This window comes from Schistocerca gregaria, chromosome 2 (genome assembly GCF_023897955.1).
Source record: "Schistocerca gregaria isolate iqSchGreg1 chromosome 2, iqSchGreg1.2, whole genome shotgun sequence".
Classification (NCBI taxonomy): domain Eukaryota; kingdom Metazoa; phylum Arthropoda; class Insecta; order Orthoptera; family Acrididae; genus Schistocerca; species Schistocerca gregaria.
In genome coordinates, this window is record NC_064921.1 from 698,268,794 (window position 1) to 698,284,763 (window position 15,970).

Sequence of the window (15,970 nt, forward strand, 5' to 3'; positions counted from 1 at the left end):
ACTGTATTTACAGTAAAAGATGATATCTGTGTTTAAAGTAATCTGTAAGCCTTGTTGCCCATCTGCAATAGCTAGTTCTTCTTCCAGTAGGAGATTACGTTCTTCTTTTGTAGCAATCATTTCTGTCAAATTGTCCAGTTTACATTTTTACTTTGACCTCAACCACTTCCAGTTTTATTTTGTCTACGTGTCACACTTTAACTGCACTTAAGGAAAAATTTCCGTAGTAGGATATAGTCTACGTCTGTTCCATAAATTGCTTCTTTTTCTTAAGAGTAGGAGAATAACATTGTATGTGGGAACTAATCCTTCTTCAGCACTACCTATATTTGTATTGTGGAGATCAGTGTGCTTGATTGAGAAAAATACGTTTCTCTTGCTTCTACATAACACTTATATCTTTGTGGGAGTCTGTATCAAGAATTTTCGAATAGCTTGTTGTTGTCGTTGTTGTTGTTATTGTTGTTGTTGTGGTTCAGTCCTGAGACTGGTTTGATGCAGCTCTCCATGCTACTCTATCCTGTGCAAGCTTCTCATCTCCCAGTACTTACTGCAGCCTACACCCTTCTGAATCTGCTTAGTGTATTCATTTCTTGATCTCCCTCTACGATTTTTACCCTCCACACTGCCCTCCAATGCTAAATTTGTGATCCCTTTATTCCTCAGAACATGTCCTACCAACTGGTCCCTTCTTCTTGTCAAGTTGTGCCACAAACTCCTCTTCTCTCCCATTCTCTCCAATACCTCCTCATTAGTTATGTGATCTACCCATCTAATCTGCAACATACTTCTGTAGCACCACATTTCGAAAGCTTCTATTCTCTTCTTGTCCAACCTATTTATCGTCCATGTTTCACTTCCACACATGGCTACACTCCATACAAATACTCGACGTTAACAAATTCCTCTTCTTCAGAAACGCATTCCTTGCCATTGCCAGTCTACATTTTATATTCTCTTTACTACGGCCATCATTAGGTATTTTGCTCCCCAAATAGCAAAACTCCTTTACTACTTTAAGTGTCTCATTTCCTAATCCAATTTCCTCAGCATCATCCGACTTAATTCGACTACATTCCATGATCCTCGTTTTGCTTTTGTTGATGTTCATCTTATATCCTCCTTTCAAGACACTGTCCATTCCGTTCAACTGCTCTTCCAAGTCCTTTGCTGTCTCTGACAGAATCACAATGTCATCGGCGAACCTCAAAGTTTTTATTTCTTCTCCACGGATTTTAATGCCTATACGAATAGCTTATAAGGACATAATTAACACTATAGGCAGACAGAATATATTTTATAATCTTTTGTCTGTCTTGATTATCTGGGAGGTTTACTAGTACTACAGTCACTTTTGTGTACACTTTGTTACCACAGTACATAAATTGGAAAATACTGTTAAATATTAATCTGCAACTGTGGTAAGCTATCCGATATTTCATACCACATAAAAGCTATTGGCACAGAGTACAGTGTAGCATATTGTAAATAACAGGCAATGTTCCACAGCGTCAAACACACCATATATTCTGTAGTTATAAATCTTAGCGCCCAATCTAGTAATATCATGTTCTATAGCAACGGAAGACTTAAAAGTTTCTTATAGATGCACATCAGGCACACTTTATATAATGGAACAGACTTAAACCATTCCATATTATAGAAATTATTCCTGTAAGTGGAGATAGGGTGTTATGTGTACATAAAAGAAAACTGGCAAATGGATGACGCCACAGTCAGATCGTAAACCGGACAATTTTATGAAAAAAAAACAATACCACAGAGGAAGAACATAATCTTATTGGAAGAAGAGCAAACCATTGCAGATGCATAAAAAAGGCTTTAAACACAATACATGTGAAAATTCGTATACTAATAGTGAATACAAGATATCAACATTTACTGTAAAGAGCACGAAAATGACCATATATTGGAGTACCCGCTGAAAATGATGGCTCTGAGGACGTTCACCACTTCAGAGGATATCCTGTGTTTATAAACTACCATTTGTGTTTGGTGTTTGGATCTGCATAAAACGGATGGTTACACTGTGCCTAAATGTGGTGGTCTCATCATTATGCAGCTGTCAGCACAAAAACCATTTGCAGAGTTTAAAAGGGATGGAATCACTACATTTAGTTATCATCGTCTGTGTGCACATTCTGCTAGAATATGGGGAAGAGTTCACAACGTATACATAAGAGGATCACTATACACGAAAGAAAAGGCAAAATGAAAAATTCTCAAGTGTACTTCTCTAGAAGAAGCGTTGTACATTACTTTTCATGTATGGTACATCACTGTGTCCAGTGCTATTTGGATTACAGTTATGTGGAGAATGTCTCTGACTGCTGCATATGCTGTGTCCAGTGATTTGATTCTAGCAGTTCTTGTATCGGTTCTAGCCTGACTAGGTTATGACAAATAATACAGACTACTTCGACTTTGAAATAGCTGTCTCGCACTTAATTTGATGGGGAATCGAAACTTGCACCAAGTGGGTACAAAGATCGAATGACAGTGGTGTCGAGTGCCACCTGGGGTATAGAGAACGAGATGGCCGACTCTAGGGGTAGATACTGATTTGTTGTTTAATTTTTAATGGCAGATGAATACTGGGCTGTGATGGGTGAGTAAAATAGTGTGCACGTGAAAAGTGTGTGTGTGTGTGTTTGTATGAGTATGTGACGTGTGGATGGTACTAAGGTAGTATGGCACTAAGCTTATAAATCATGAGCCAGGAGCCCCATATACAGGATGGAGAAAAAATGTGTAACGAAATTTTAAGCCTGGATAGCTGGTGCCAGTAGGAACCAGAATTACTCGTGTTGTGTAGATCGACAACGAACAATTTTTAAACTACGGAAACTTGGCGCCACGCGCTCCGATTGGCCGCTGGATTGCCCTGTTGCCGGATGTTCTGGGCTACACATTACCGCGAATGCTTTCCCTGCCAGAGATCGTGATGTATCCAACGCGGCTCGCACACTCGATGGTAGCGCGACAGCCTTCCACTCCGGGGGCGGGCCTGGAGGGGAATCTTCCGGGGTCCCGATACATCCACTGTATTTTCATGATAAGACATACCGGGAACAAACCCATCAACAACTTTCGGAAAGCGTTTGACTCGGTGCCCCACTGCAGACTCATAACTGAGGTACGAGCATATGGGATTGGTTCCCAAATATGTGAGTGGCTCGAAGACTTCTTAAGTAATAGAACCCAGTACGTTGTCCTCGATGGTGAGTGTTCATCGGAGGTGAGGTTATCATCTGGAGTGTCCCAGGGAAGTGTGGTAGGTTCACTGTTGTTATCTATCTACATAAATGATCTTTTGGATAGGGTGGATAGCAATGTGCGGCTGATTGCTGGTGATGCTGTGGTGTACGGGAAGGTGTTGTCGTTGAGTGACTGTAGGAGGATACAAGATGACTTGGACAGGGTTTGTGATTGGTGTAAAGAATGGCAGCTAACTCTAAATGTAGATAAATGTAAATTAATGCAGATGAATAGGAAAAAAGAATCTCGTAGTGTTTGAATACTCCATTAGTAGCGTAGCCATTGACACAGTCACGTCGATTAAATGTTTGGGCGTAACATTACAGAGCGATATGAAGTGGGACAAGCATGTAATGGCAGTTGTGGGGAAGGCGGATAGTCGTTTTCGGTTTATTGGTAGAATTTTGGGAAGATATGGTTCATCTGCAAAGGAGGCCGCTTATAAACACTAATACGAACTATTCTTGAGTACTGCTCGAGCGTTTGGGATCCCTATCAGGGCGGATTGAGGGACGACATAGAAGCAATCCAGAGGCGGGCTGCTAGAGTTGTTACTGGTAGGTTTGATCATCATGCGAGTGTTACGGAAATGCTTCAGGAACTGGGGTAGGAGTCTCTAGAGGAAAATAGGCGTTCTTTTCGTGAATCGCTACAGAGGAAATTAGAGAACCAGCATTTGAGGCTGACTGCAGTACAATTTTTTTTTTAAATGGTTCAAGTGGCTATAAGCACTATGGGACTTAACTGCTGAGGTCATCAGTCCCCTAGACTTAGAACTACTTAAACCTAACTAACCTAAGGACATCACACACATCCATGCCCGAGGCAGGATTCTAACCTGCGACCGTAGCAGCAGTGAGGCTCCGGACTGAAGCGCCTAGAACCACTTGTCCACAGCGGCCGGTAGTGCAACTTTACTGCCGCCAACTTACATTTCGCGGAAAGACCACAAAGATAAGATACGAGAGATTAGGGCTCGTACAGAGGCATATAGACAGTCATTTTTCCCTCGTTCTGTTTGGGAGAGGAACAGGGAGGGAAGATACTAGTTGTGGTACGAGGTACCCTCCGCCACGCACCGTATGGTGGATTGCGGAGTATGTATGTAGACGTAGATGTTAGTTCGCGTACAGAAAGTCATTTATAAATTGTGTCGGCCGTGAAAAGAGCCTTTTTTCTTCCTACGACATAGTTTACTTAAAGCAGGTGCTAGAACTGGCGACCCTCTGGCGCGACACAAGCTTGGTAACGTCGAACGGTGTTTTGCCAAACTCCTTCAAAGATTATTGGCATTGCTCTGATGTGATTGGCGGCATGTTGAATTAGAACCATTAATTCCTCTTCGTTTCTAGATGGTTTGCGTCCGGGTGGGTGAACTAGAACTCTGAAGAATGCCCACAGGGAAAAATCTAGTGGCTAGAGGTCTGGTAATCGCGTGGGTCATTTCCCAAGAGCACCTCTGCCAATTACCCAGCCGTCGAAGAGTTCATTTAATATCCGCGCACAGCAAGGCTGTTATGTGCGGCGGCCCCATCACACTGCAACCACATGCGTAGCCGTATGTCCAGGGGAACATCTTCCAGCAGACCAGGATAGAACGTCTTGCAAAAAGTGAAGGTAATTTGCTCTGATAAGTCTAGGGAGTGGACGGACCGGCCCAATCAGATGGTCACCCATAATGCCTGCCCTAATGTTGAGCAAAAATCGTTCCTGGTGTCCGTGAACGTACGTGACGTGACGATTTCCCCTTGCCCAGTAATGAACGTTTCGAGAGTTGTAAAGGCCATTCCAATGGAAGGTGCACTCGTCGTCAAACAAGTGTTCATAGTCCGCCACAGGAGTTAGGTCTTGTACAGGGTGGAAACTAAATGGATGCCGGCAGTTATCCCTCAAAATCTCCCAGACTAACCGATGAGTAACCCCCATGTCGTGTCCAACCGTTCGACTACTTGTCGTAGTTGCTTCCTCGAAGCGCTCGAGAACAGTCTATTCAAATGCAGCATCCCGTTGTGTTCGAGGTCTTCCAGCATCACCATGATGTTCTGCTAACAAACCAGTTTCGCCATGTCGCCGGTGAATTGCTGTAAACATTTGCGGTTGTGGGTGGCGTCTTGCCGGGTACTGTCCATCATTCAACCATCGAGCTTCATGCGAATTACCGTCGACTAGTCCATAAACAAAAACAATATCTCGTATTTCAAAAGAATACTGAAACACCATACTTACTGTATGACTAAATCGCAGGTGACGCTTGTGCGCTCCGAAGCGAAGCTTACGTGTGAATGCCTCTGACGTGAGGTGGAGACAAACAGCGTGACCTATTCGACACTTGTGCGTATCACGTTGTTACAGTGACGGGGCGAGGGACGTTTGTATGTGTGAACCGACAACCATAGTGCTGCCCGTCAGCGGACGAACGGCAACAGGGCAATTCCACGACCAATCGGAGCGCGGGGGGCCAAGCTTCCGTAGTTTAAGAATGGTGCGTTGTCGACCTACACAACATTAGTAATTTTGGTTCCTACTGGCATCAGCTATCCAGGGTTAAACTTTTGTGACAGTTTTTCTCCGTCCTGCATATACTACTACTGTTCCATCTAATACAGGCAACAAGAAATGTCTGGCTGCTGTACTATGCAAGTGAGTTCACATATTTTAATCAATTAACTCATATTTCACTTTTATTTACCGAAAATACGTTGAGCCGTTATCCATATGACGACAAATACTGGTTACGAAAAGCTCCATGAATGTCCCCACATTACATATATGACAATGGTTTAACAGCGGTTTTCTAAAAATCTGAGATCATTAAACATATTACGTTACATATATGAGAATGGTTTAACAACAGTTTTCTAAAAATCAGAGTTCATTAAATGTATTGGACAACAAAATCTTTATTAGTTGTGGTTGAATAATATTAAATGAACCATCATCTTCCACTATAATGCTCACGAAACCGTAGTGTACAGAAATTCCTGTATCGCCGATATGCCGACCAGCGACAGCATGTAACAGTCAGGACCGCTGTAAATGTTCACAGGTACTGGGAGTACCTCTGGCGGATGGTCGCCATGGGAGCGCCCACTCTTCGCGACCGCAGGCAGCACCAGAATACATGACGAGGCTGTACCACGCAGTCGTCGACGAAGATGGCGTCGCCAGGGCGCCCAATCCTTACAATGCACGTGTAGTGCGCTGCTTTCTGGAACGCGGTCAGTACTTCAAGATATGGCACGACTTACTCTATGTTCTCCAGTGACGACTTACTCTATGTTCTCCAGTGTTTATTACATTCCAGACATGTAATTTTAGAAGGTTCTCCTTCTTATAATCGACTTCGCAGGTGTATTGCAACACATCCCTTCCTTCTTATGAGTCATAATCGAAGCGCAGAGCGCCCTATACTTAAGAGATGACAGCCACCTGCAATATAAATCGTACACGTTCCCTTGGATCAAAACGAGGCAGTTTATTAAGGGTACAAACCAAGTCGTTTACGGTACGGAATCAAAGGGCAAACACTTCTGGTACTTAACAACAAGCAGCCTAACAGAAAGTTCATAATTACACACCCAGCTTTAGTGACACACCCAGCTTTAAGTAAGTTACAAAAAAAGGTTCTATCTTGCACAACTAACAAAACCACTGCTCAGTGTCATTACAAGAACAGGGCATCACTGCACATACGATACACTGGTCGCACCAACATTAGGACCGACAGCGCGATCGCCGGAATCCGTAATTCACAGTTTTTTCCCCTGAGCATGTGAAACCACAGTCGTAAATGACCAGAACGTCTTGAACACTGAACATAACATGGTCTTCATGCTAAGGTGACAGTTTTTGCGTCTTCGTGCAATGGAAACTAGGGACCCCCGACTTCGTTGTAATGCATATGTGAACGTTTATGGGCACCAGTTTGAATCGTTTCACAATTGCGCTTTCAATGAATGAATACCGACTTTGGGAAAGCGGTGTTTGGGCATGCTATATAAAATCAAGCAGGTTATGTCGTCACAATTATGCTGTCATCGTGCGTCCAAGTGTTGACTTTGTCGCAGAAGATACAGACGCCTCTGACATTTTGTTTGCTGCAGTAAAATACCTGTTTAGGACCCCTCCCTCTAACACCGGTTTTGATTTTGTCGACAGCTTATGAACATTCAGAATATATACTGTGACTGACTGTTTTAAAATTTTATTTTCCCTGCTTATTGGCTTGTGTGGCAAATGGGGAACTAGCATACAATTCAATGGTCGTATCTACGAAATGGCTTAGAAGCAATATTTGTCCCTGAAAAGACGGAATGGAGCAGTTGAAACCCGCTGTAACTGAAACCTGGGGCCTACAACTTTAATAGCATTATGGGCGCTGCTAGGCACAACGTTCTGACGACATTTAATCCAAGAGCCTCTGATAAGACATGGTGCAAATTGAGACGCGTATAGCGCATGTGGCGCGACGCGCGCGTTTTTGTAACTTCGCAGGTTCAAATGGGACCGCGCAAATTGGGACGCGACGCGACTGGGACGCGACACGCGCCTGTGCCTGGTCGAGCGGCGTTGTGGTTGCGGCACAGTTTCCTGTGCCGCGCGCCACGCGAGCACTGCGGAAAGGGTGAGGCGGGGAGCGGCAAGACAGTCCTGCCATATGCTCACTTCGGCATGGCGCATATGGGCTGTATTGCCCGTCCGAAAAATACAGCCTTATGGTATACTGAATTTTATTATCACTGAGTAGTGTTTCGTTTATCGCCGTTCAAGCGCTCCATTTATTTTCGTTAGTACGTAATAGTTTTCAGCTACGAATATCTTACAGTTTTTTTATTTTGTTTCTTCTTTTGAACAATGCACAGTTCAGCAGCTGGTGAGTCATTAGCCACTGGGATTATATCTTCTGCCTCCACAATGTTTTCAAATCGTGCGAAGGGACAGACGATTCGTCGTGAGGGTAGTGAATAAGGAAGTAAGGAATATTATTAAGTCACGGGATTTAGAAGTAAGGCAGGAAAGTAAATCAAGGTTACGTACTTGCTGCCTGTTATGCTGACATATCTCTACGGTCTGTTGCAAAAAAATCGAAAAAGTGTAATTTCCACAGATATGACCACATTTTGCTTATGGTACAAAGCGTCCAAGATATAAAGTACATTTTCATTATCGTTACTTGGATATGGGTGTAATAAGAGACATTATACTATGTACATGTGGACATCACATTTCCACTGCAAGCTAGAAACAGTCGAAAAGCAGTCACAAATAACAATGTTTTAACTGCCTCGCCGTGATGAGAAAATGCATTTCAATTGTTGCATACACATTATCAGCATTAATAAACTAATTATTCAACAGGCTATACAAATCAAAAATATGGTCGGTATTTTTACGAAAGGAGGAATATCCGAAAAGAGTGTGGTGATTAGATATATTTAATTTGTTGAAATGTACTAATAACAAAAGCAGATCTACTTTCATGACAATGTTTTTCGAACTCCAGCTCACAATGCACACATGGCTAGCTTGTGCATTCCTGTCGCGCGCATTATCCTCCGCTGCTGACAATACACTGACCATTGTGTTGTGCGACCGATCAACTGTTTATTTTTCTCAGTAATAACTATTTTGTTCTCGAGCACACATTGTCAGTTTGCCAAGCCGTAAGTGAGTAATCAACATCTGGCATGCGCCTATCATTCCGCCTGAAGGAACGCTCATCATTATTTCAATACTGCTGAGATCAAGAGAAGGAACAAAATCTTTTGGTAAGTTTCTATTCCAGTCGCTCAGTGTTAAAAATACGATGGGTTACGGGGATTCAATCAAAACTCCAACAGAAGCGGCAATTTATTTTTGTGTGAGTTGTTAACCTTTTCTCTTTCGAAGAAGCATCACCATTTATGAGTAACCGCCACATCCCTCTTGTTGGCAGGTTTAATTGTTCTTCCTTTGCCAAAACACAGTATAATTTGCACGTACTCATCTTAGCTATAGCGACACAATTCTGAAACAGTGTGCCTCATTAAACAAGTAATTGGCTATCACCAGCTTACGAGAAACCTCATTGTGTCGGTTTGCTGTAACATAAGAGAAGAAATTTCATGTTTATTTTCATACTCGAAACTCTTGTTTCGCTAGCTGTCGATAACTCTTAAAAATTTACAGCACTGGAGTGAAAAAAATTAAACGGGAAGTGTAAGAAGTGATATATCGCCATAAATGAGAAAGTTCCGTGAGTTTAAGAACTGGCAAAATACTGTCCTTGTGTGCTATCATTCGCCAAACTTTCGTTGCGATGTCTCGAACGGTTTAGGAGATATGAGAGATTTGCGAGTATTTCATTCTCGAGGGCGTGAGATCGGAAGTGAGCATGCTACATAGGCTCCATTTTCTCGAGATCGGAGGCAGACAGAGACCCCCTCCCACGTCTAAACAAAAATTCACCATGTTAGCTAAATTTCATACGCAGCAACATCTGATGTAATACGCACCAAACGCAAAATCATAGCGCCCCTTATTTTTCATTGTAAACTTTTCGAATTCGGCGTAGCGTTTTACTAAAATGTGTATACCACAATAAGTACTACCATTAGCGAGATGATGGGCACTTCACCACGAAGCTGACATATAACGCTACAAGCAAAGTAAAAATTAAGATTTTTACTGAATAGTTTCTGTAAAATCGTTTGAGAAAGATCGCAGTGTGCGCGCGCTTTGTTTCTGTCAGCGCAGGGCGTCGTCAACTGGCGCGTGCAATCACGTGTACGCGTCTCAATATGCATTAGACCCCCGTGACATGTGCGGAACGTGCGCGTCGCGCTGTGCTGTCGTGTCGCGTCTCACGTGCTATACGCGTCTCAATTTGCGCTTAGCCTAAGGATTTAACCCAGAACACTAGTGTACTGCCTGATGATTAGGAATTTTATCCCTTATGAGCCAAACATTGGAGATCAAAATTTTTTTTACAGAAAGAGATTTTCACTCTGCAGCGGAGTGTGCGCTGATATGAAACTTCCTGGCAGATCAAAACTGTGTGTCAGACCGAGACTCGAACTCGGGACCGTTGCCGTGCCCGCGACAGGCAAAGGTCCCGAGTTCGAGTCTCGGCCTGGCACACAGTTTTAATCAGCCAAGATGTTTCAAAATTTTTTTTCTTCAAACCGGTTTGCTCTTGAGTCGAGGGTCACACCACACCACAGAATCTACCAAGATGCAAAGAAACTACTGGTCTTTCTTGCATTGTTGCTGCAATATCAGCGAAATTTCTTCTTCCAGAATGATAACGCCCGTACTCACAACATCTACCATCACCTAATGTGCTTTTGTCATCTTTACTAGCTTCCACGATAGTCATATCTTTTCCCAACTGAGTATTTGTGAATCATAACTGTAACGTCGCCTTATCCGATCTAAATTATCAGTAACATCGCTTGACCGATTACGAGAACATGTGAAAATATCACAGGATGTCTTTGATGGTCTTCGTTCCAGTACTCACCTTATTTCAAGAAATACCACGATACTGAGATTGTTGTGCAAGAAAATCTGTTTACTCACGCACACACACACACACACACACACACACACACACACACACACACACAAACCATTTCCCATTTTCGGTTAGTCTCGTAGTTACCAATATACTTTCTACACTTCCACACGAAAGTAACGAGCAGATTTCTAAGAACGGGAGGGACTAATAAAAATACACACAAAAAAATTTGATTTAATTACAAATCCGTAATTTGCGCACAGTAAAGAACTTTCTTCCGTCATATTAATGAAGCTGGATACAACTCTTCCATTTACTACCTCAGCGTGTGTAAGAGCCTAAATGTTAGTAATACTGTTGTTTGTTGCAGGGAGCGAGCGAGAGGATGTATTCCTGTTCAACGTGACTGCTCTGCCCGTGGGAGAACGATTGTTGCAAGCGGAGTTAAGAGTTTACCGGCTGCGACACAACCTCCGGCACTCTGTCCAGAGTAACGACGAATCCCACGAACTTCTGGTCAGTACGAACTGCACGTCTTGCTATTGTTACTATTCTTTTCGAGGGAATCCTGCCTTAAATCATATCCTCTTCTGAGTAACGGCGAAAATGTTAGGAACAGAATCATCATGTACACGCCTCCCTCAGGTTTTTTGACGTCGGCAATTTGTTGCTCACGTCGACGTGTAGTATATCGGGTACGATCTCCACCTGATGAAAATGCGTACTAATTATAATAGAATAAGCTCAAAGAAGCTACATTTATGCATCCAGGCTGTTCTAAGAAAGTCATTAAAATGAAGCCTAGTAGTTTTGTAAATTCTGCTCCCACATATTCCAGTTAATGTCATCCAGGTATCTTCCACAAAAAGGAATACACTAAACGAGTTATTCTAGGTATTTCTGGAAGATCGTTGTAACGTTAGCCTGCTATAACAATACAAGCGAAGAGGTGTATATATTACTAGAAATTATATCTCTGCGTCCAGAGGCGTCCATGAATAACTACACCTCAGGTCTAATTTGGAAAAAGAGTGGCCCCTGGCCAGTTCTGCTAGTAAAGCCTCCACTCGAGGAATGGGTTGCAAACTACTTCCCGAAACCCAGTTTCGCCAACAAAAGTTCAGAAATTTTTCACGAACATTTTGTGAGTATTTTGGTACGTGATTCGTTATAGAGTAATAATGTAATTATGATTTATTCCATTTGTTTCACCAATTATCTATGTTTCCTATAAATACGCCTGTGTATCAGTATTAACAAAGAACGAACGCTGTTGGAAAAACGAACCAGAGCCATACTGAATAGAAGCAAAACTAAATGGACTTAGCAGAGCTTTGTGCCAAGAACGGGAAACGAACATCGACCACTGCTCGTCGCTGACCTGCTTGCTAAGCAACCCATCAGAAGTCGCTCCTCCCATACCATCAGACTTTCGTGTGTCAAGTGTCAATATGCTGCCGTGGACCACACTTTGGGAACGCCGACTTCACCAACTTCCACGTCAAGACAGCCACCCCAGTCATTTTCTCTATTCCAACACATTTTCATGTGACACACAAACGTGGACCCTTCAGCAAGTATCCGTCAGGAGAAGCTAAATTTAAACCAGCCATCATCCTTAAACAGGTGGGCACCAACGTGACGTGCAAGCTGTGCTGGCCAATGCCATGTCGATGACACGGCCATCTCTACCGTCACCATGCTCCGTCCTTTGTCTGACGCCTAACGTCCGGGTGCTCGGGCACTTCGCTGCCTTCATGTGAGTACTATACGGAGCATGAGCCATCATTCCCCTGCCGAGGTATCATGAAGGGCTCCCATTCCCTGTACAGCTGGGTGAGGCACAGCCTGACGTATTCACAGCAGAGAAGCTACACTGGGCCAGTATATAATGAGGAAGGTACCGCGAACCTTACCTTGATACAGCCACCGCATTGGAGGCGCACAGTCAGTGCTACCACTAATTAATATGGGCCTGGAGACGCTGTGGCCTGTACTAGCCTCACTCGCCATCGGTTCAAGCACCTTCCAAGTCTAATGACTATAAACAAACAATAATAAAGAAGTAGCTACTTGTATTTATGAACTGCCTTCTACTGTTGTTCCTGCATCCATCTTCAGCAGAGAACCGTCGTCCACACCCAGACATCCCTCAAGCTCCATCACAATTGACGTCAGAAGCGTGCCTACTCTTTCGGCCCTATTATAGTTGTGCCCTATTACAACTGGACTCAGAAGAACTGCTGAAGATGACAATGGACGAACCAGAAGACTGTAGCTGGTTCTATAGTTCAGCAGCAGTGATGTCCTGGGCAGCAATATGAAGTGCTGGTTTCTGAGTTTTTTGAGCCTGTATGATTGTTTACCTCCTTTCTTCGTCCTTTTCATTTTATTCTGGTTGTACTGACTACTTGTTTTCATATTAAGTAGGCAGTACAGATAAACAAGGTTTGGCTCAAGATGCGATACAGGACGTGATAAATCAAGTTGCACAATTGAAGATACAATTATGGCAACTAATGGAGGACACGAGGGAATGGTCACATAGTAGTGCACTTATCCTTAATATTAGCACCGCTTCATTGGTCGTTTCACTTTCCAGAAAATCAGGGGCAGAAGTCTTTGTGTTTTTTTATGGTATGGATACAGCTGCTACGCTATGAAATTGGAGTTATGAACTGTTACTGAGTGTAGCTAAACTAAAGCTAATACGATACGCTAAGATGTATGTTACGTGCCACGCCAAATTACGACAGATATAGTCATTTAACGACTCCAGGGAGGGCCTAGTAGAGATATATAGAAGGAAAAAAGCATCGAGATACTCCCACGAGCAATTTAACGGGATATTTCAGAATCATGGGGAATCAGTAGAGTATTTTCTAGGTCACATAAAAAAAATTAATATCAATGCATAAGAGCTCACTGCGGATAATAATGCGAATAAGGTCAAATTACAGGAAGCTGAGAAGAGCATTTGATGTGTTTTTACAGGTTATACAACCAGAAGGGCCATATGGGGTTTGTATGGAATTCCCAAAAACTGTGAATGGAGCAGTATAAACTGCGGTAGCTCTAGCTGAAACTGATGTGGTGCTGATGATGAAACTTCCTGGCAGATTGAAACTGTTTTAATCTGCCAGGAAGTTTCATATCAGCGCTCACTCCTCCGCAGAGTGAAAATCTCATTTTTGTCCTGATGATGTTTATCACAGATGTTAAATGTTTGGACATTCTGAATGGAATAGTCCAAACAAACATTCACACAGACGGGGAAGGCAGTCACAAAGTCGTCCTCGTTCCGCACCATTAAATGGGGCAGGGAGTAGTGTGTCCACTGCACAACTCTCCTAGTAATGGTTAGAATAGGTCACCTCAGTGCAGAATCAGTGGCAGGCCTTTTTCTAACTGGTTACATAAAAAAGAAAAATGTGCAAATTCTTATTAGTTATAGGATCTCAGTTATCTGTGGCAAGTTGGAATATACTTGCTAAAGTAGAATTGAATTCGTTACACTAGAGGTTAAGCAGCATAGGTTGGGGACTATTTTAACTGACTAGAATCCCAAGTGGCAGAAAGTAGCTTCGGGGTTACTGTCGAAGTTTTCCTTACGGTTGGCAGTGACTACGAATCATACTCTGCTTAGACTTCCTGGTTACACTTCATGCTGAAGTGTGTGAAGTGTATATGAAAGGGGATATAGCAGAACTGGATGGAAAACTGTTCCATCTTTGTTTCGCGGATGGAAAACCATTACTGTTGAAAGGATTACCACTAGGCCAGGGGTAGCTGTCTAAACTGCGTACAAAGTTCTTTAAAGTCAGCTCGTGGGATATCATATCAAAAGGTATTGGTAAATCAATCTGGGTTGATGTAGGAGTTGATCTGCTGGTTATGTTTGCATACAGATGAGCCTTTGCCTAAGAAAGAGGAGTTTTTTGGAAGATGCACTTTATCCTACGCACAGGAAATTAATGGATGTAGAGTTGTGCCTCTTCGTATTGATAACTTTAACTATCACGATGTATTCTGATAGGAAGCTTAGAAGTACTGGATGGAGATGACTTAGAAAGTTTGCATCACTCTGTGCAACAAATGAACAGTCTGTCACTTTAACCAACTGAGGTAGAAAATATCACATCTAGAGGGATAGGATAAGGAAGTAATGAAAAGATTATTAGAATAATACACTAAGTTATTTGATCCTCCTAGACCATTGCCTACCACAATACTAACTTATCATTATAGACCCATGAAGGCGTGGCCTGTCTAGAAGAAAACACACAGAGTCCCACAGCATTTGCAAACTGTTATGGAAGAGTTTATAGATCCTTAACTTCTCGATGGGATAATAGAAGAGACTAATAGCCTTTGGCCTTTACGTGTTATTACTGCACCAAAGGACTCTTCTGATGATAGTAAATCATATAATTTTTGTTGTAAGTACCGATACTTCAACAAGGGAACTTCACATGCCTACCCATGCCCAATACAATGGAAACCTAAGATAATCTGTGACAGTGTTGTTACCTCGAACCTCGGATCTATGTAGTGGGTACTATCAGTTAGGGGTAGTGTCGCAATAACATCCGAAAAGAGCATTCTCAACTCCATTTGGCGATTATAAATATCATCTGATACCTTTTGGACTTAAAAACACGCCAGCAACTTTTCAATATAAGATGGAGTACTGAAAGGATTAAAACCAAAGTAATCATAGCCTATTTTGATAATAAGATCGTGTTCTGCAAGGATAATCAGGAGCACACAATGTGTTTACATGAAGTCTTTGACCATTTACATGCAGCACGACTAACACTCAACCTGGAAAAATGTCATGCCGTTTTGCTAGAGATCTGTTACTTGCCAGAACTGTGGATGCATCAATCTGCAACTTGTTTATGTCATAAAAATGTAAGGTCTGTTACTTGTCTGTTACTTGCCAGAGTTGTCCAAGCATCAATCTGTAGCTTGTTGATGCCATACAAATATTACCAACATACACCACCCAATTTAGTGCAGGAATTACAGTCATATTTGGGCCTATCCATTTTTATAGAAAATTAATTCCAAAATTCACTGAAATTGCAAAACCCCTTACCCAGTTACAGAGAAAATGAGCAAATTTTCATTGGCCACAAGATTGTGAAACAACATTGTAAAACTAAAAGATTTATTAATCTCTAGCCTCTT

The 15,970-nt window shown here is 42.4% G+C and overlaps 1 protein-coding gene across 1 annotated transcript in view; it reads left to right on the forward strand.

Moving 5' to 3' along the window:
• The window catches only part of LOC126334786 (bone morphogenetic protein 5-like), a 131,834-nt gene that overhangs the window by 24,556 nt on the left and 91,308 nt on the right, over nucleotides 1-15,970 (forward strand). The window contains exons 2-3 of the mRNA XM_049997388.1: nucleotides 6,326-6,497; nucleotides 11,148-11,293. Coding sequence (XP_049853345.1) covers nucleotides 6,326-6,497; nucleotides 11,148-11,293 — 318 coding nt within the window. The remainder of the gene's footprint in view (nucleotides 1-6,325; nucleotides 6,498-11,147; nucleotides 11,294-15,970) is intronic.